The sequence below is a fragment of the Amphiprion ocellaris genome, chromosome 20 (assembly GCF_022539595.1).
Source record: "Amphiprion ocellaris isolate individual 3 ecotype Okinawa chromosome 20, ASM2253959v1, whole genome shotgun sequence".
Taxonomy (NCBI): domain Eukaryota; kingdom Metazoa; phylum Chordata; class Actinopteri; family Pomacentridae; genus Amphiprion; species Amphiprion ocellaris.
In genome coordinates, this window is record NC_072785.1 from 19,951,497 (window position 1) to 19,972,862 (window position 21,366).

A 21,366-nucleotide genomic window follows, 5' to 3' on the forward strand; every position below is an offset into this window, starting at 1 on the left:
TAGCTTTTGTTATTCTAATGAGTGTTATTTACCCTCAGATCTCCAAGCCAGGGGGCTTTGGAATGGGGCTTTGTGCAGGCAGATATAGCCAGGCCCGCTCAAGCTAGACCCACTTGTTTTTGTATCTGCCGACTTTGACAAAATCCAGTTTCCCTCCCCCAACATCATCATCCGTCTGTGTGGATGTATAGCACTTCCCGCTCCTCCATCTGTTTTTGTCCACCCATGAAAAGGTCCATTATAATCTGCAGGATGCACAGTTGACGTGCTGCGAGCTACGCTTTAGCCAATCAAGGCAGTGCACCGAACTTAGGCCATGAATCCAAGGGGCCCTAACCCCTCCCCCAAGTTCATTTTGATTATGTGGGGTCTCTGTCAGAGATCTTCAGTTGAACAAGTTTTTACAACAACATTGTCTCATCATCCCTTTTCCCAATAAAAGCATCCAATCTGAATGGGGCTCTGTGCATGCCCACTGGATGATGGCAGGCTCCTGATTAACCCTGGAGTGACTAGCTAATGTCATTGAAGGAGGGCCACCTGGCTGTGAGACTGTACAGTCAGCTGCCACTGAAGGGCCAGAATAGGAGACGACCAGGTGTTGGGCTCCAGCCCCCCTAATTGTTGCCATGTAATAGCCTGCTTGACTGCACAATATAGCCCAGGGGCGAGGATTAGGAAAAAGCTGTTGCCAACACAGAAGTCTATTTTCTTTTTCGCCCAAGGTTTAGTGTGTGGGTTTCTCTGTTTGTGCATGCATATGTGTGTATACATATTTACATCTTTCTTTACTATCCTCCATATCCAGTACAGTTATAAGAGGTATGAGGCTGAGCCTTGTTCATGGCCATGTCCCAGCCACTTACTAACTCAGGGTGTTAGTTCCAGGTGTACATTGCTATAAACTCAGACAGTGAGCTCTTTAAGAGATGAACTGACAAAAACTCCCTGCAAGGAAAAACTTAAGAAAACCTTATCATCTTGCAGGAATATTAGCATCACATCCTTGACCCTTCAACAACATTTTCACTCATCATTATTAACACCATTTTGACAAATTAGCATGAACAAATTGGCCTGATCATCTAGTATGTACATTTTAGATGAGTGCATATTTCATTGTAATAACAATGGCGTGAATTAAAAAATGTCCAAAATGCAAATATGGGGGCAAATGAAACCACTCTTGCCCCCAAGTAACTAACCCTCTGTGTCCTGTGCATTCACCACAGATGTGATCATATGTAACCTGGTGCTAATCATTATCATTCCCGCTAAATGCCTGGCATTTTGCATAAGGCCAGGCAGCCTAATTGGTCCAATGAACCTTTCACAGAGGGGGCAATGGGGGAACAAAGACTTTACGTTTAGCATGTCTTGGCGGTGAAGTAGGCAGAGATTCTTGGCGTTAATGCATCACGGTTATTCTGTTGCACATGCCACAAGCATCATTAAAATTGCAGAAGCCTCTGTTCATTTTGTTTTAATATTTCATCAGTACTTGTCTGAGCAGTGTTATCGTAGGGTTAAAATCGGAGTAATTTGGCATGACCCACAGTTGGCAGACTACTCCTGCAATTTAAGTGCCAGGCTGTTTTTGTACATGTGTCAAATAGATTACAGAACATCAAGGTAGTTTGATTGCTGCCATGCTTTGAGGTGGGTACAGGTGGGCAAAACCTGCGTTTGAGTTTGTAGCCTGATAATAATTATCATGCTCTAAGTTTCATCTGAAGAACAGGAAGAAACAGGAGGTGAAATGCCTCATAAGTTGTCAGATTTCAATCACAGTCCAGGTTCGGCATGCCCTTCCCTGTTTCATCTTTGACTTTTTATTAAAAGTTCAAATTGAGATCAGATAGATGCTATTGCTCCCTGTCTCGACTCTAAACAATTCAAATTTCAGGAACTGAAGGAAAAATATGACACACATTCACCCCAGATAACTCATAAGATGCCCACCTTTGTCCTGACCTAATAATGTTTCCAGAGGGCGCAGACATTCATGTCACTCTGGTCATCATCACTGACAAAGGAGACCTTCAGAGAGAACTCTCACCCAGCCCCTCACCGAACTGTATCTGTTAATCTTCATCCCTATCAGCCTTTTGTAGCTCATCTTATTATGACTTTCTGTTAATACACAGTGGAGGCCTGTGTGACTGTCTGGCTGTAATGGGTCTGTGTTTGATTAATCATGTCGATCTTTTGTGTTTCACATCTAAGGCTGCTGTGTTAGGACTCATCAATGGAGGCCAGAGTCCTTTGAAAAGGAGATTGGTTACAGACTCAGCTCATCTGAATACACAAGCCCGGTAGGCTTTGATGGCAGTCATGTTGTGTTGAGCAAACCATGCTTCAAAAAATGATGATGTCACCAGGTATCTTGCGTCTCTGGTGTGTAAGGATGACTTGTTGCTTCACCATTTATATTCTGTGAGCCTCCAACAATCATGTGATTGTAACATAGTTTAGGGGTCAACATTGACCTCGGTGTAGGTGCTGCGCTTATGATTTCTTGTGAAGAAAAAAATCGATTTTTAGTGTCCCCCAGCGGAATGGTGGGCTGCCAGAGACTTGAGAAAATGGGTGACTACTTCCTCCAGTCATCTCGTAAATAACCCGGTCATGCCAGCTAGCAGACATCAGATTTTGTCTGCAGCTGTGGCAAACCTGTGTGAAATCACTGATGGGCAGTGATGATGTCACAGGTTAGGAGTGATGTCACAGCCATAACTCCCCATCCTGCTGTCTGAATGCCAGATGGACGGTAGAGAGGTGTGGAGGTTGGAGCTTAGAAAGCTCTTGCTGTGGGAAACTGACCCCTCAGGAGATGTCATTAACCTGGGCTTACTGTTTGGCCCAACTCCCGAACTCCTTTATCCTGGACTCACTAATTAGGCTACTTGTTAAAAGTCTTGGAAACCTGCTATTCTTCAGGAGCATCTGATGTTGTGAGAGTCTATGCTCACCCAGAAAATGGACACACAAACACCTCCATTCAATTTAATGCATCTGTGATGCATTCAGGCATTTTCTGTTCTGGTGCTACAGCTGTCTACAGCAAAGAAGCTGTTTAATGAGACACCAAAGTTTGAGTAGCTGCTATATAAAACAGGAGTGGGGCACACACACATATACACTATACATACACGCTCTCACTTTATCCATCTCAATCTGTTGTTCCTTCCCACTCTGCCATTATTCCTGCAGCCAGCTTTGTTGCCACATTCACTCTCTCTGTCCCTCTCTGTCTTCCCCCCTCTGTCTCTCCATCTAAATGTCTTCCTCTCCGTTTTCCCATAATCACCTCACACCTCTGAGGGCCTCTGCTGAGACGAACTTCACACCTCAACCCTCACTGTGACAACAGGTACCGCTGGCACTCACCGCCTGGCCTCTCTCCAATCAACACCTGCTCGGCTTTATCTGTCTTTCTTTCCTTCCTCTTTTCCATCTTTCTCCCCTCCCTCCTTTCCATCTCCACCTTCTTCCTCCATAGTCATATCCCTTGTTTTTGTGGCTCCAACAATCCTTTTCCCCGTGTATTCCAGTCCCTTTCCCTTGACAAATGATGCCATTTTTACCTGGAGATTGCACTGTGATCTCTTGTTGATTTAACCCTGTTCTTGATTCACTAATCCACATTCATTACTTCATTTAAATCCCAAATCTAATGACAAGTAGCAATTGTTTATATGCAAATAATTCTAAAGTGTGTCTCCTTTTGCTACCAATCTTTATTTTTAAAGTTCTGTCACTTTTTCTAGTTAGCTCTCCACCTAAACATGAAACTTAACCTCCTAATGTATCGTTAGGATTGGTTAGCATCTACGTGATATGAGGCAATACTGTTTAGAGTTTCATTTGATATGCAGAGTCAGGGTACTATGCCTTTCAACAAAAAGCCTAATGACCACATCTTCTTTTTATCCTGTTTGCACTGGTACCCCGGTATAACCAAGCCCCCCCTCAACCACACACACACACACACACACACACACAATCCTTTCCTCTTAACAGACCAATTATGTGACTGCTGGGAGTCAATGGCGCTGTGAACTACTCCTGTGCTCCTCTCCTCACCAAGGTCAAGCTGATTGGCCCAGGTTAATGGGCAGATGTGGGGCTAAGAGAGGAGGGGGTCAAGCACCTAGAGGCACTCTCCACCTCATCTCTAAACTGTCCCTCTTCACTACAAGAGCCCCTTTTTCCACCAGCGCTTCTACAAACAGGATTAACCTTGGCTGCTGCCATGGAGGCCTGAGGACTATAGTAGTGGTTTTGTCCCTGTGCATGGCAAAGATGTTTTTAAGGGGCATTTAATTTTTTTAGAAGTTGTTTTTAAAAATGTTTTTTTTTTTGCTAAAACTTCCAGTCATAGGATTAGATGGTCAGTTGTGTGCCCTCTCTGTGGACACTCAAAACATAAGATGTACACTGACTGTGGCTTGGTTGGGTACAGATGGTTATTTTTAGCTTAATGAAAGTCCTTGTTAGACTAGCATTCCTTCACAGACAGTGTTTCTTTGGGTAGGAACCTGTAAAGGATCGTGCTCCAGAAAGGACTTGCATACAATTTCATTTAGCTGACACTTTTATCCAAACCGGCGTACATGAGAGTAAATACAACACGAGATAGGTAGGTAAAGCAGCCTGGTCCCCACCATCCTGACTGGGATTTGAACCAACAATCTCCTGTGCCAAAGTCAGGGGTGCTAATCACTGAGCTGCCCAGCTGCTCTTATGAACTTAAGAACATAGAAACTCCTGTGTTCTATTGCCAACCATGTGAAAGCAGTGTCTTGGATTCACAGCTGATCTCGCACCTATATTCCTTGTGGCACTCTTTATTAATCTTTTTTCTGTCTTCCTATGCCTCGGGGCCAGCAACCACTGTGGCTGAAGACATTAAGTTGTCTATTCATCTGTACATCTATCCATCCATCCCCTTATTGTGAATGCAATAAGTCATTAACGCCTTGAGGGAATTTCTTCATATTTGGTGCAAACTTTCGCTTGGATTCAACAATGAACTGATTAGAATTGTTGGTCAAAGGTCAAAGATTTATACACTAATTATGTCTGCTGGTATAAAATGATGAAATGATTACATTTTGTATCCAAAAGGTCAGAGATCAACTTCACATCATGATGTTCTGAAAAAACATTTTTCTGGCGATTATTCAACATCTGAACTCAGGCACTGGAGAGGTGATTGTAACCGTATTTCATATTTGGTCTGGTTGAGTACCTACCTTAAAACTGTGGTGATTGTGTAGATCTTAATATGTGTGACACATCCTTGTTTTAGAATTTGTAGCTTTTTTTACAGCAACATCCCGAATCGCAAAAGGTAAAGACTGCATGTCTTTAACTGAAAGTAATTAACTGCAGTTATGAATGTCAAATAGAGATAATTTAAATTGTTAAAAAAAAATACACTGTTATTAAATTCCTTCAAAGTCCTCAATGCATATATTACATTTGAGCAAACATGGATGTTAACTGCATTCAGCAGGAGTAAACAACTACAAGGCCCATATTGTAATTTTACTCTGAAAACTAATTAAGCAAAGACATTGCAGCTTTAGGCAGTACACTATATGAAACTCAACATGAAAAAGGCATCTTTGACAAAAGAGGAGGAGGAAAAGGCCACCCTCCCTACACACATCATCTGACTTCTGTGACTGAGAAGTGGATAGAAATAGGGTTTAAGAAGTGAAATGTCAGTATGGGGCGTCTTAAGACCCCTTCTAATGCTCCTTTGCCTAATCTGGACCTTCACCCCCTACGCTGCCTTATCAGCAGATTAGCAGTGTGTGGGAGTCTCTGTCACTGTCTGGCTTATTCATGTTGTTCATTTGTTCAATCAATGCACAAATCGTCTTCTTTCGTGGTCTTTCATATGAATGTGACTATGGTCTTTCATTTTTCATATTAATAAAGCATAAAACTGTGTTCCAATCTCAGATTTTGGCAAGGCTACTCTTGGACTCAAGGTCTGAAACCATCCTTGTCTCAACTAGTCCCTGCTGCTCCAGTATCTATACAATGATGCTGCAACCAATGCGATTCACTGTTGGGATGGTATTCCTGAGGAGTCTAGCTTTATCTTGTCTTCACCAGATATAGCATGGGTCTTCACCTGGCATTCACACTAAACTGTGTTTTGCCTCATTGTGTTGTCAGAATCACAGAACTAACATTGGTCAACTCCCAAAAGTTAATAGGTTGTCGGGACATCTCCTGACCGCAACTCTTATTGTGTGATTGCTGAATTTGGATACTAATGATGCAAAGTTAAAGCTAATTCTAAAATCCAAAGTTTTAGGGAGAAGAAAAAGCATTTATAGTTAATATGCTAAAGGATAAGCACAATGTGTCGGTTGTAAGGAAACACTGGATGTAAAATGTTCACATTCAGAACAACCGTTAGTAAAGCAGTGTTTTCTGATGCATAATCAGCCCTGTTGGCTGTGTGTGTTTAAAGGCTCTGTGTGTTTGAAGGATGTTGAGAGTGTGTCAGAGGCCATTGGTGGTGTGAGGACTTTTGTCAGCAGGGAGTATGAGAACACAAAGAATGAGGCTAGATGGTCAGGATGCTGCTCTCCAGAGAGACACCAGTTCAGAGGTCAGTTTAGGCTCTTTTGGGGAAACGGGAGTGTGGATGGAGGGCGTCAGTGTGTGTGTTATGTGCGAGCATGTGTATGTGTCCGCATGTGCTGGGTGAGGTTACACACAGATCAAAATGGATCCCAGTGGACTGGCATTTTCAGGACAGGTCCCTGTGGATGGAGAGAGAAAAGGGAGCGAGAGGATGATGAGGGTTGGTGGCGGTTGGCCGATGAGGTCCAGCAGAGATGGAGCAGCCTGCTAATGAAGAGCCATCTGAGGCTTCCATTCACCTTGAACATGGGCCACTGCAGCTGCCCTGACCTTGGCTTTGATCCACAAAGATGCTTGACCCCCACCATTCCCCCAGAGCTACCTCCCTGCCATCTGGACAGCACGCATGCATATGTATACATATGTGTGCACACCCACAGATACATATGCATGCACACGTATGTTGGTCTGTATATGCATACACACATGTCTACACAGGTAGCAGTAGTGGGACTCTGTCTGTGTCTTTGGGTGACACACCTACACTTACTTGCTACATGCCAGCCATAAGTCACTTTCTTTGTCACCAGTAATGACAAAAGAAAGAGAGGGCAAGCTGGGGACAGGGTGAAAAAGGACCGTTTCCACTCAGACAGATTATTGGATTGGATTTGTGCTCTTCTCTTTATAGCTACCACTCCCACCCCACCCTCATAACTCCATAACGACAACCTTCCAGCCTCCACATGTCAGTCTCCTAACTAAAGTTGTTTTACATCAACTCAGAACTGGGAGGGTTTTTTTCTCGTTACTATCCCAGTGGTTGCCACGCTCCATAGACATTACATTGGTTTCCCTCTCTTCTCCCTAATAAGAATGCAGCCGCTTGGAACGTAGGGGTTACTTGGAAATTCCCAAAGTGGTGCAACATGCTCTCCTCCTACACACTTGCTTGTCTTGCTTGTCTGCCCAGTTCAGCTGTAAATGACAGTTATGTCAAGGGTGACTTGAGTTGCAGTCCATCTGTGGAAATGTAGACCTGTGAATTTTCCTTTTTATATTCCATCCCTTGCTTTATGAGATTTTTTTATGGCACAAAATATAGTTGAGCCCTCTGTGATGCAGAAATACAGTTCATCAGGAAAGCTTTCATAGCAGGTAGTGTTTCCAGAGAGTGTAATGTTTTATATGTTATCATCCACCTTTCTAGCCTTACCGACATAAAATGTTTTCCGGGCACTCATCAGCTGTAGCCTCAGCTTATTTTTTCCCCAGAAGTAGGTCAGTGTCAGCGGGTTTGGTGTCCATGACATGGACATAGTCTTTGCGTCACTGTTCTGGACGTGTCCCTTGATTAAGTTACTCCATGGAGGTAGCAGCATCTGTGCATATGCAGGGGAACAAGCTGTGCCCGTGGCTTAGTAATTAGAGACAAGCATAAAAATGAGAGTGCCAGAGAGAAAGCAAGATCACCCCTCACTGTGCGTCAGGTCTGATTTCTGTGCAGCAATTTTTTTACCCACAGATAGCATCGTACATTTACTTAAGTGAGCTGATTATGGCTCTCGCTTTCACTCATCTCCAAAATGCCTTTTATTAGTCTCCCTCCCTCACCACCTGTCTTTCACCACCGCTGCCTGTCATATTTTCTCTCGTCTCTTGATAATTCTACACTATCTCTCTTCATTTTATTCTTTGAAATTTTTTTTCTCACCCACTATAATCCATTTGTCTAACTTGGATAGAGGGCAGCGGAAGGAAGTAGTGGAGGAGAGGCGTGTGTCAGAGTCGGGGAGAGCGTCTGCTCCAGCTGGAGTCAATATTTGCTTTAGGAATCTCAATAACAGGCCTGCAGTCATCTGCATCTCTGATAATGGACAGCCATATGGCTCTGTTGACCCACGCTGTGCCGAGGTTCTCTCTCCCCATCCTTCCCTGTTTTTCATTTATCAGCTTCTTTCTAAGTTGTCTCATTTCTTTTCATCAAGTCCTTCCTTCCTCTATATTTTGTCCTCTACTTATCACGTCTTTGGGCACATTTTGTTCTTTTTACAAACATCCTTTCACTCTATCTGTCATCCACAAAAACCTGGATATGACCCACCTCACAGCGCTGTGACCCAAGTTACCATGGCAGCAGAGCGCGGGATGCCCACTCTTTGTCCTACACTGTTTCCAGCAAGTGACAGAAAACAGTGACGTTGCATGTCTGGCTATGACTGGAAGACAGATACTGAGTTCCATGGGACCAACATTTACGTGCTTAAAGTCAATGCTGCTCTGCTTCTCTTAAATGGAAATGTTGCCACTGTGGAATGATCAGTTAGATAACTGTTGTCACGTCTTACAGCCCACTTGCTTTGTCTAACTAATTTATTTTGTCCCCTTGTTCTCTCTTCTACCTGTGGTGGGAACTATGAGCTTTTATTTAATGGATTTCTTTGTGTTTTGTCCTGACAAATGTCCAAATCTTATGTGTTTATCCATGGCTCTCAATTTGCAGAAATGAAAATGCCAAAACAAATCACTGAGCAGTGTGGACTGTTAACGTTTGCTTGTTCAGTGGAGTAGGTGGAGTCTTTGATTCTGTAGAAAAATTATTGATATTTAGCTTGTAGCACAGTCCGATAGGCTGCACATTTAGCCAGATTTAGCGTTTCTGTTGCCCAAACTGTCCCCTTTAGCCCCATCCCACCACTCCCCCTACTTTCTCCTCTGTCCTGTACACAAGCACAAACATGCGTGAGCTCAAACGGACACGAGGCATGCTGGAAAAGTGCTGTGTGGATCAATCTGAGTCACTCAGTTTGTTTCCCATTTACAGAGCAAATACTGTGCATGAACACCTGATTTTTTTTCAGCACATGCAAATCACCAACAGCTAGTGGACTGAAAGGAGATATTCACTCCCTTTGACAAAAAACTGTATTGAATTAGAATCACTGGATTTACATTTTAACTTTTTACAGAGAATAAGTTGAGTATTTCAGTTTTTTTCTCATTGGTATTTATCTTCTACATGTCAGAAGAATACTAATCATGTTTAGTTTTGGGGGTTTTTTTTGCTGTCAATGGACAGTACAGATTCATCCTGTTCACTGTTTTCTTGTTTTACTTTACCCTTTGTGCATTTTGTCTGAAACTCTGAGCAGCTTGGCCATCGTACTCTCTGGTGTGTCCCGGCTCAGGTGCCCGTCATCCCCGCTTTGCCACGGTTCTCCTCAAAGCCATTGGTCATGGTTGCCTTGGCCCCTGCTGTGGCGGCATGTGCCCACGGCAGGCCCCCTGCCCAGTCACTGTCTCGTCCTATCTATCTAACCCAGACCAGAGCCTCTCGGCCCAGTCCATCCTATCTCAGCTCAGCCTGGTACATCCTTGGCGGCAGCAACAGCCTAGTGTCACTCCACCCTGGCAATCAGAATGAGATGAGGGGGAGGTGGGCATCAGCGTTCAGTAACCAGAGCTGTGTGTGTTTTAGAGCGAGAGTGCATGTATTTGTCAAGCAATTTGTCAGGTGTCGCCTGTGACGGAAACATGGCCACAACAGACAGCTGAGAATAATCAGGCTCATTCTCAAACATGCGCACACACACTGCTAAATCTCAGAGTGCTTACTATCATTATGCCATCAGATAGACCTTTTTACTCCAATAGTTCCGTACACCATATTTTATCCCGCACTTGCCTCCATTCCACAACAGACTTAGCACGATATATCTATGATAATGATATGATAATGGCCATCAGAATGTTTTCCACCCTCACCCAGCAGCCATTTTGCAGGCTTATTTATTTATTTATTTATTGGAGCTTTCCCATTTCAAATCCAGCCATCCATCCTGCATGCTGGCTGCCCAGGCCCCAGTCACTGCTTGTCACTCTGAATTTCAAATGGCTCCAATTTTCCCCCTGATGGCACGGAGAAGTGGCAGGCAGCACATCGGGGAGGGTGGTCCTAGACATGCTGCCTGCAGCAGGGGTTCTATTAGAGAGAAGAGAGGCAGGAGAGGAGAGGTTTTGAGCATCACGCCAGTAGTGATGTATTCTGTCTTTCCTTTTTTTTGTGATTATTTTGGAGACTGCGTTCTCATTTGGTGCTGTGTGGCATGGCTGATTGTTCCATCTTTGCTTCTGGCTGGGTTGCTGATGGTGGAGCTGTCCTGCCCTGGTGAAGCCGGCTCTCACTCTCATAACTCACTCTCATAGCGTGTGCAGTGCAGCACTGAAAAAATCTAACTGTTGCGATGATTTGTTCTAACTGTTGAACTGTGCAATGCATAAATTGGTGTTTTTGTGTCTGAAATGTAATTACTCTATTTGAAATCATCAGTTAAATTACAGGTAAAGACTTTACCAATTGCCTTGTTTTCTTCTGCCATATGCCATTATGTTTCCCTCTTTAACGAGACCTAACCAGCTATGAGGAGCGGGCACTCTACTTGGAGGCCATTGTTCAGAACCACAGAGAGGTCATGACCTTTGAAGACTTTGCCTCACAGGTCTTCTCCCCCTCTCCTGGCTATCCGATAAGCGGGACAGGTGAGAAATGAACCTCTATCCTCTTTCCACTCCATTTCTCTTTCTGTCTTTCTATTTCACTGCTGCTTCATTACTTTTTGGGCATTTTTCTCTCATGCCTTCTCCTTTCTTCAACATCTCTTTTTTTAACTCTCTTTAAATATCAGTCTTTTCCTTCACATCACACCTGTTTTCCCCATTCACCTCCTCCTCCACCCCTCTCATTCTCTCCACTCTCTTTCCACGCCCACGCTGGCTGATGAATATCAAACGACGGGCCCTGGCTCTTCACGCTGTCCAACCGACTTCAAACACTCTGCTTTCTCCACTCCCCTAAGCCCCACTCCACTACTTTGTTCATCTCTTCTTTTTTCTAACTGCATCTTTCCATGCAATTACTTTCCTATGAATATAAGCAGCCTTTTTAAATGGCAGTTGCAGAGTGTGCGCATGTGTGTGTGTATGTGTGTCTTCATGAGCTCATCCACCAACACTTAAGAGATCCGACCAACAAACAGCTGACGGATGTCAGCACAGCACTCTTATCAGTCCATGATGAATAGAATGGAAAACGTGTCTTATCTTGTTCTTCCTACTTGTACCAGCTCTGATCGATCTGCAACAGCACTGAAATCAATACAGGATTGCACTTTTCCACTCTATTGGATCCCGACACACGTTCTGTTTTGACAAGGAAGGCACTCCACAATACCACACCATAGATGCCTTGTCATTTTCAAATCTGTCAGGGCTTATATGTTTTGAAACTGGTTTAGAGGGTATGCAGTATTTCTGTTGTGTTATGTGAGCATGTGAAAATTAACTGTCTGCAATTTTTTATTTAATTTTTTTTTTTTCTTGAGCGTCTGCCTGTGTACGTGTGTGTCGGACTTCAGATACTCAGACAGCAGGTGTGATATTCAGGCAGGCAAGAGGAGGTCAGCCACATTACCATACTGGTGGGCCATCTCTCCTGCAGAGGTGTAAAATCTCCCCGGTCTGACCTGTAGTCGCCTGCTCTCATCCTCAGCACAAAAACAGCACACAGCGAAGATACAGGGGAGGGGGAGTGGAAAATCTTGTAACTGCCCAAAGCTTGGTCCTTCATGTCTGGTAGCTGATGCTGTGGACTATTTCAACCATAGATTCCTTTGTTGTGGTTGCTCAGAAAAAAAGGTTAGAGAGGTTAGCCAGAACTGAAAATAGAACAGCATGGGACACATGCTGCAGCTAATGTGAGAGGCTGTCACATAATGAAGCCTGTACAGTCACTTATTCAATACGAATGGCAGTTTGTATTTCTTCAGAATTGCTGCATGTAAACCGATTAATAGAATAATGTGAGGCTATGTGTATGTCTGTCCATTCACGTGCTGTTCAGGACATCCTTGACCCCATGTAGCATGCTGAAATACTGTTCTGCACGGCATTGTAACAGTGCTGTTGAGTGATTTAACAAATTATCTTCTTCTGGTCAATCCAGTGTTTTTAAAGACTCCTCCAGAGAAAATCTCGTCTTTTACCTTGTTGACATAGAATGTGTTTATATGCTAGAGGACACTTCATGGCTGAAATAAGCATTGAACTCCATAACTGAGCCTTTCTGCTTTAAAACCACAGCAGTCTCAAAAATATAGATTCAAACTTGCACAGTTTCTATACGCAACAAAACTAAGGAGCCCATCTTGCCCCCCACTTGCCCCATGCAAATTGACAGGATTGGTCGGACTTTTTGTATCATTATTTCACATATGGCTGAAGTACATCACCAATCACCAATACAACTTGCCATTGTACAGTGTAGAGTAGTTTTACAATGAAGAAAGATGTTCCAGTTGTCCTTGAGATACTGAATGTAACCGAGAAAGGGTGAGTGAAAATAAGAGGATGAACTTAAAAGATGTACACATTCAAGAGGACACAATAGTGTAGAGTTACATCTAAGCCGTTGTATGATAGGAAGGGATTATTGTTACGGGGAAAAAATAAATAAATATGTAACTGTGATACACAGGCATGAGTTTTAGGGGTTTAATCAGTGAAGGAAAACTTTAAAACATGGACAAGCATTGTTCATACCCACAGAAATGTTTGTCAGTTCTGCTGGACACCAAAGTAACCCAACATTTAAAATTTACAAGGATAAATTTTGTCATTGTAAATAAAAGTTTATGCTACATGATCTAGAATATTTCTCTTTTATTTAGGTATAAATATTTCACCTTAAAATTCAAGCAGCATAGCTGTGCACACAAAATGTACTGTATATTAAGACTGAAATTAATTAAAATAGGTCAGAAATGGCAAAATGTTCAAGTGAAATATTTAAATTGCATGAGCTGCAGTTGTTTGATAAAGGTATAATGGGCCACAAAATATCAATATAAAAGAAGTGTTGTGTATAGATCAGAGCAAAAATCACTGATTTTATATTTGTTTCAGTGGAAAATTGATACAAATATGACCTTACCCACTAATATCATTCAGTGTGTGTGTGAATCAGTCATATAATGTTTTTTCCTTCTAAATTTAAAAGAGTTTATACTCCTCTGTGACTACGGTGGGGCTTCTGCCAGATGAATCAGAATATATCTATCAGATCTACAAAATGCTAAATACTAAAGAACATTTTTAAAAATTCCTTCAGGATTTTTAAAATTCCAAGTTGACATGTTCAGATTGTTTTGTTTGCTTATCACTGTCAAAAAAACAGTAAATATTTTCATTTCAGAAGCTGGGACCAATGATACTTTTGCATTTCTCTTCAAAAGCTAAAATTTTTGTTTCATAATTGAAATGGTTGCAGACTATTTGACTATTTTTTTTTTTCAATTGTGGCAAATACTCTCAGTCCCTGCAGATACTTCTAATGTGTTTTTGTCTACTCTCTTTGCCAAACAGTAAAGCTACTCCAGCCTTTTCAAACCATAAGCATGATATGTGTAATGCTTTATGTCTCCTACGCTGTATATAATGCATCTCTTCTATTACTGTTGTCCATCATGACTCATCCGCTCGTCTCTTATCAGGTATATAGCTTCAATGTGGCTGTGATGGCTGGCTGACACTGCTGCTCATTCTCACCCTTCTCAAACATGCTACAGCTCTCCCATGTCTTTTGTTTGTGCAGGAGTGTCTGTGTGAGAGTGTGTGTGTGTGCGTGTGTGTGCATGTGTTTTTGTGAGTTTGTCCATCCATCTGCCTATCTGTCCATCCTGCTCTGGCTCCCATTGCTGCCACTAACATGTCATCCATGCTCCATGACAGTGTGCAGGCGTTGGCCGGGGATGGTTTGGGACATGGAGTACCCCTGGGCCAAACTGGACTGTAAGACTCTGCCTGCTTCCTCCACACTAGGCATGACGCCCCAACCACATCCCGCTAATGTCCATCCATTCATTTAGCTTCCTGTGAGCCCGAGTGTCTTCAAATAACTAGCTGTTGCGCTTGATTTAGCCCTTTTGTAAATGCAGAAATGCAGAGCAGGTCTTGAATTTAAGTCGAAGTCCTGCATGCTAATCGCTAAATAAAGCGCTCCTGCAGTGTTTCACCAGCGTGCTGTGAGGCATTTAGCCCTCTCTTGTGAATCATCCATCTCTTTACCCTCTTGGCTAACCCTCCGTAGCCTCGTCCTCCATGACCGTGAATGTGCTGCCGTAGCCTCACTCTCACCCTGCAACCTCAGTCCAGTATCAAGGCTTTCCTGCATGAGCTAGTCCATCTGTCATATGGGCCAAAGACTTCATCCTCACTGCTGTTACACCTTGCACTGCTTTGCTCAGTGTTTTGTTTTGTTTTTTGTGATCATTCGCTGTACTTATTGCAATAAGTAAGTGCACATGAAAAAAAAAACAACTCTCCTCTCTGGGTACAACTACATAAAAGCTCAACATGACCCCCTGAGGTGCCCCAGCATCTTTTACTCTCTCACCCTAACCCTCTCTACTCGTAACATCGGTGGTAAATGCTTCTCAGCCTGTTGTTTCCATGTGAACTGCCCACCATTCGTGCTTTGGATTTCAAAACGCTCTCACTTTTGAAATCTGTGAATGACAAATTTGTCAGGTACCATCAGATATTGTGGTCATCCAGGTATCTTCAGAGAGATAACACTTGTTGATTAACTCGTCACCCAGATCAGCTAACCTTCTCTGACTCTCAAACCTTTCAGTGACGACTAACCACAACGCCACACACGTTGTCTGAACGCTCCTCCATCCGCCCGTGAGACGTCAGGTGTTTCAGCAGCGTTGTGTTTGGTTCTGCTGCTCTGCCGTATGGTGTGTGTCCACTGCTTTCTCACATGATGCTCTACTCTGTTTTTCCCTTTTAGATTAAAAATACTTAAAGGTCCAAATACTGTATGTGGCGAAGGTAAGCCCCGAGTCAGACCGGAAGCTTGTTTTTGGTCCAGCAGCCTACCTACCCTTCGCTCAATCACTCATCCTGGCTGTGCCCCCCCCTCCAGTCCTCCTTTTTTCATTGAGTACTAACCAAGCTTTATTTACTGAGCGCTGTGACAAAGGGAAAAGGACAGAGAAACCAGGCTGTTTATTTGTGGGGGTGTCCTACTGTTTAGGCCAGGCTGGTAATTGAGAGTGATGCATGGTGGGGACAATTAGCACCTGACTAAGTAGCAGCATGAACAATACGGCTACACTTCTGGCCCTCGCTTCTGCATGTGGCGCGCCTTTATCTCTTCCCCCAGCAAACACTTTTCTCCTTTCTTTCTTTCCTTCCTTTTTTTCCCTCAATCCCTCCACCCTCCCCTCTCCTCATTTCCTCCTGTTGGAGTGTGCCTGTTTGCCTGGGGCAGACTCTGAGACTAACACCTGCCGCACTGGAAGACGTCTTTGTCATCTAAAGCCTTGTTTGAACTGCTGCAGTGGGGACCAATGGGATAGCAGGGCCATTTAAAGACTCTCTTTGTTTTCTTTCTCCCTCCGTCTCCGTTCTTCTTTCCGTCAGAAATGAAACTCACCGTGAGGCAGTCTTGGCTGAGTAAGAAGCGGAAGTGCTGGGTTATAATGACGATATTAATGACACATTAGCCTCTTCTGGATCTGGGTTATTTTTTCACTTAGTAGCTTACTAGGAAAATTCATTCTTACATAAGACCATACAGTGAAGAACATTATGTCAAAACAGATGCAACCACAGTCATTAAGTGCCTCAGTGGGAGCAATGCCTGCGTAGTGCAGCGTGCTCTAATGGCTGCTAAACGAAAAGGGAAGTTGGTTGTGTGGGAGGTGAACTTTACCACGCTGTTTTCTGTGTATATTACCTTTAATAGGTGGTCGTCTCCCTTCGGGCCAACATTAGAGTGGATGTTTAATTTGTAACACAAAGTGTTTACTGTAGGAATGAGTAGAAGAATACGGGAATGCAGGATTTGTTCTGTCCAGAAGGCCGCCTACATTTTTAGCCAAGCCCGTCCCTTTTTCATATTCATATGCAGATTTGAGAATCCACGTTCAGACCCCCTCACCTCCCCTCTAGCCCGCTCACAATACACACACCCAGCGTTTCATCCACAGCCCAGCCTCCTCTCCCAGTGAGCCACGGCCCTGGATGCTGCCGGTGTCCACTGTGCTGCTGAGTGTCTGTTACTCCAGCCATCTGCCATTCCTTTTAGCCGCTGCAACTTGAGATGCCTCCGAAAAAATGGCAGGAAATAAAAGGATAGGAAAGAAAATAGGCAACCAGATGCCATCTCAACAAAGCAGAAAAGTTGTTTAAACTCGAAGCATGGGGCCGAGGCGGGCGGGTGGGTGGGGGGGCGTAGTTGGGGTTTGGTCAGGGGCACAGCGAGGAAGTCAGCGTTCACAATACTTGATTGTCCTCGCCAGCATTTCATGCCCACCTCCCAGCTTATTGCTGTTTGCCATCCCGTAATCATTGATGTGAAGTTTTTGTGGAAAAGGACAATGTTTGACAATGGGAAGGCTCCACATGTTCACAACAAGAGCGTAATGTGTAATTTTATTTTCATTCAAAGCATTCTGCTGTCACACTGTGAACTGAATACTTTTTTTTAGCTACAAAGGTTGCCTCTCATTTTTTATATCATATAAGCATCTGGAAAAATTATTGGGAATACAGGTGGCTTCTCTTTTAACAAGCTTTGCTCCTCTACAGCATGTGAAAAAGGCATGTAATTTCTAAAATGTTGTACGTACCATCTTAATTCTAATGAATTCAGAACTAATTCAAATCCTAACACTTGTCTTTTTTTTTTACAGTTTCTATTGTAACTGAATGTTGGTGAAAATCCTATGAACTGGATAATCTTGGTTTTGGGAGCAGGCACATGCATGACAAAGCATGCTGGGATATACAACAATCAAACAAAGCCCAGTGAACCCCTGCCACGTCTAACCATCTCTGTCTCTCTCCATCATGTTTATTTTTTTCTGTCTGTCTGCCTCCATCTCTCTCTCAGGGTCCTTCACCGGCAGTGCGAGCACTGAAGCTGGAAACACAGCGACGGACACAGCCGACCAGGTGTCTCCCACGATGCCCCGTGCCACAAAGAACCGAGTTTCCGGAAAACTCCGCCGATCAGCCAGCGCTATAAGCAAATCCTCCAACTGAGCTCTTCAACCCGTCCCCTTTTCCCAGAGTGCAGCCTTTAATCTCCTCTTGAAGAACCTCACACACCCAGCCGTGACTGCAAGAGTTTTGTTGTTTGTTTTTTTTTTTCTTGTGTTTTATTTTTCATCATAAAACAATGTAACTGGAGCATATTGCAATTTTTAATTTAAGTGGCAATCGTTGATTTCTGTCGATACATTTCAGTTTGTTGTGGTGTTTAATTGCGTTAACTGAGATGGACAGGAGACTAAGCTATTTATGTTCATCCTGGTGGTTTCACCTTAAGAATGAGCCGCATAGGAAGACTTGAATGAGAAGTCTTAAAGCAACCAGTGATGAAAATACAATTTTTATTCTCATTTTCTAGTGCACTCTCAATGCACTAGAAAAACACTTAAGGTTCTTACTATAGTAAGGGAACGGCTTTACCCTGTTTCTGCATCTCATCCATCTCCACGTTCATTATAACGAAGCACTGAATGGCACAGCTGTAAAAGACATGCTAAAACTGCACAAGAGATTGTTTTTCATTTTTACATTTCTGCCTTTTCACCTCTTTTTGCATCGACCACGGCCTTCCTGTGTCAAAAATACCACTTCAGTTAGTGACAGAGCGATGAAGATCCTGGACAGTAGCACCAGTTTGGACTTTTCTTCTCACAGCGGAAAGGAGAAAACACTGATAAATAGAAAACGCCTCTCCAGAATGATTCCTACTCACTGCACTACTGCACAGTCCATGTAGCAGTCGGAGGCTTTTTAATTGTTTTGAACCCAGAGTGGACAATCGATGACGTCTTTCTAACTTGAGCTGAAACTAAATGTGTTTTTTTTTGTTTGTTTTTTTTTTACTGCTCTCATTTTCCTTTTTAAATGAATTCCAATGGATTGTGTCACGATTTGATTTATGCAACTCCGCTGGAATGAGAAAAGACTGCGTTTGTAATTGTTTTCTGATGTCATTAACATAGGCTCATGTCCGGTAATTGAATAAGTTCCTCCTGTCTCTTTCCTCTGCGATCAGTTTCCCTGTCCTGTGAAGCGGAGACAACGACATTCCAACGTTCCCAACCAACCATTGTTTTTGCACTCGCTCTCATCAGTTAGCGTTGAATGTGTCTCTTTGTTCTCGGATGTAAATTGCTTTAAATTTTATTTGCTGATGTTTGTTTGCTAGATGTATATAGAGAGGACTATTTGATGAATTATTTTGCTGTTGTGTTGTACTATGTATTCATGTGCTGTTTAGAGGAAAAATACCACCAGAGCCTCAGGTGAATCTTAACTTCATGCACTGGTGTGTGTGTGTGTGTGTGTGTGTGTGTGTGTGTGTGTGTGTGTGTGTGTGTGTGTGTGTGTGTGTGTGTGTGTGTGTGTGTGTGTGTGTGTGTGTGTGTGTGTGTGTGTGTGTGTGTGTGTGTGTGTGTGTGTGAGCGTTTGAGTGTGTGCATGTGTGTGAGTTTGTGGGGGAGCTTCTCGTAGTGCCTGTCTGTCCTCTTAGATGATGTCCCACATCACCTCCGCACCCCATAATCACATTTACCTTCACTGTGTGAGACAAACCATGGCTGCCCTGGATCTCACCTCCTCGTTAGCCGTCTTAAACAAAGCGTTTCCCTCCCCTCCGCATCTCTAAAGGTCAGTGTCTCGCATTTCCCACAAAAACAACAACAGATGGATTTGGAATTATGGGGTTCTTGTGTTTAGTCTTCACTCATTGGGGGTGCGCTGCCCCATCTTTATCTGTGAATGGAATCGAGTGGCACCAACTCCTCCTCTTTCCCATGATCTTCTCCCCACCTTGCCTCCTGAGGCTGCAGGAGGGGAGGCTGGGTTTAGGTGGCATGCCAGAGCTGAACTCTCAACAGCCCTCCTAGCAACAGCCAGGCCGGTGCTCTCACTCCTCCAACCTGCCCGCATGGGTTGTCATGGTAGCCAGGTGTCGTCCTAACCCCCCCCCACACTCTATGGACACACACACTCTATGGACTCGCACCCTCAGAGGGCTCCACCCAAGCTGCAACACTATCCCCATCTGTTGCACTACTATGCCTTACTTTCCCCATGCTCCCCTGTCTTTCTCTCTCACATCTCACCTCCTTTTGTTTGTTCGTTCCCGAGCAGAATATGGGGAATCTAAACAGCAGGAGGATTGACAGATCTGTTTTTGTGCTTTTTTTTTTTTTTTTTTTTTTTTGAAGAATGTATAGATTTATAGGCCTGGATCACATCTATGGTTTTTAACCCCCCCCCCCCCCCCCGAGCCACTTGAAGGAACCACCCAGGATGTCGATCTTAAAGATTGTAGGTTATAGAAAAATGTCTGTTGAAGGGGTTTGTGCTCCCCTTTTGGTGGCTTAGGAGGTGTTAGTTTGGACCAAGACTGTATGTCTTACATGCGTGAAGAAAATGACCTAGTCTTAGTATGTTATTTCTTTCTTCTCGTTTTAGAAATCCTTGTACATTGTGTCAAATTTGAGGGCGTCATTGCCCTCCAACTCTAAATATATTAATGCCTGTAATATAATCTTTGTATAAGAGAAAGAGGAAAAAAAGCTTGAAAATTTCATCATTTCTTGTCAACATATCAAACTGTTTTTAATGACCGAAGTCCTGCTATCTTTATTAGAAATGTGAAAATTGAAACATTTCATTAAATCAATTTGAAATTCTACACTCGGTGTGTTGTTTTCTCTCTCAGCAACACACCACCTCTGTGATGTGTGAGAGATTTGAAGTTGTGACTTCTGTCAGTGTGTGCGTGGGTGCTTTACCATGGGCTGTCTGACCCTGGCCTGGCCATGCTAACAGCAGCAGCAGGGGTAACCTGACCCTCCTCCCATCTGTCTCCCCTGCTGCTCAGCCCTGCTTAGAGGAGGCCAGCATAATGGAGCCTCACCAGGAGGTACAGGTGCAATGGCTGCAGCACCTAGGGGTGCCCTGCCCCTCCTTGGCCACATAAAGACACCACAAAAGCACTTGACCATAATTGGAGCCTTATAACTGTATGTGTGTGAGAAAGAAACCTAATGTTGCCTCATTTTCACTGTGGCTCAGCAGTGTTTGCCTCAGTCATTGACTCTGGGATAAGTTACCACAGAACAGGCTGACATTGTGATTACTGCCAAATTGTATTATTTCATGTCTTACACTGCTGGCTGTAGTCAATTTTCACTCTTCAAATATCTCTCTTTCTTGATATTGTCACTGTTGCTTCAAGGGGGAGTGACACTCATTTAACAAAAAGTTATTTTCTTTGGCCTTGCAGAGATGTACAGCATTAATAAGCAGAAGAAGCCAGAAAACAGACCAAAGTTTGTCTAAAGGTGAGACTTGTTTTATTGTTGCACCAGGTTGATTCAGACTTTTAGCTAAGTTTGTCCACCGTTGATGGGGGTCAGCTCTGTACTGACGATGCCTTTTACCCTGAAGTGACACAATGAGAGGCTGCCCACTAAATTACAACTAACTTAATGCTTTATGGCTTCTCCAGGTCAGATATGAAGCCAGCTGTGCCCCGATGCGTCCTAAATCAGCTGAAAACCAACAAAAATCGAGCTGTGAGTTTCCCAAAGCAGGCAGATGTTTTACAGCTCCAGAGGTGAGCTCTGATCCACCACCTCTTTGTCCTCCTGTCATGTC

The 21,366-nt window shown here is 43.5% G+C and overlaps 1 protein-coding gene across 6 annotated transcripts in view; it reads left to right on the forward strand.

Moving 5' to 3' along the window:
- The window catches only part of ralgapa2 (Ral GTPase activating protein catalytic subunit alpha 2), a 99,470-nt gene extending 79,072 nt beyond the window's left edge, over positions 1–20,398 (forward strand). For 3 of the 6 annotated variants that reach the window (XM_035955700.2, XM_035955705.2, XM_035955703.2), the window contains 3 exons: positions 11,030–11,151; positions 14,398–14,457; positions 17,573–20,398. In XM_035955700.2, the coding sequence (XP_035811593.2) occupies positions 11,030–11,151; positions 14,398–14,457; positions 17,573–17,724 (334 nt within the window). In that variant the 3' untranslated portion in view covers positions 17,725–20,398. Of the gene's footprint in view, positions 1–11,029; positions 11,152–14,397; positions 14,458–15,463; positions 15,505–17,572 lie in introns of all 6 variants that reach the window. The other 3 variants (XM_035955704.2, XM_035955706.2, XM_035955701.2) reach the window with 3 other exon arrangements.
- The last annotated feature ends 968 nt before the right edge of the window (positions 20,399–21,366 follow it).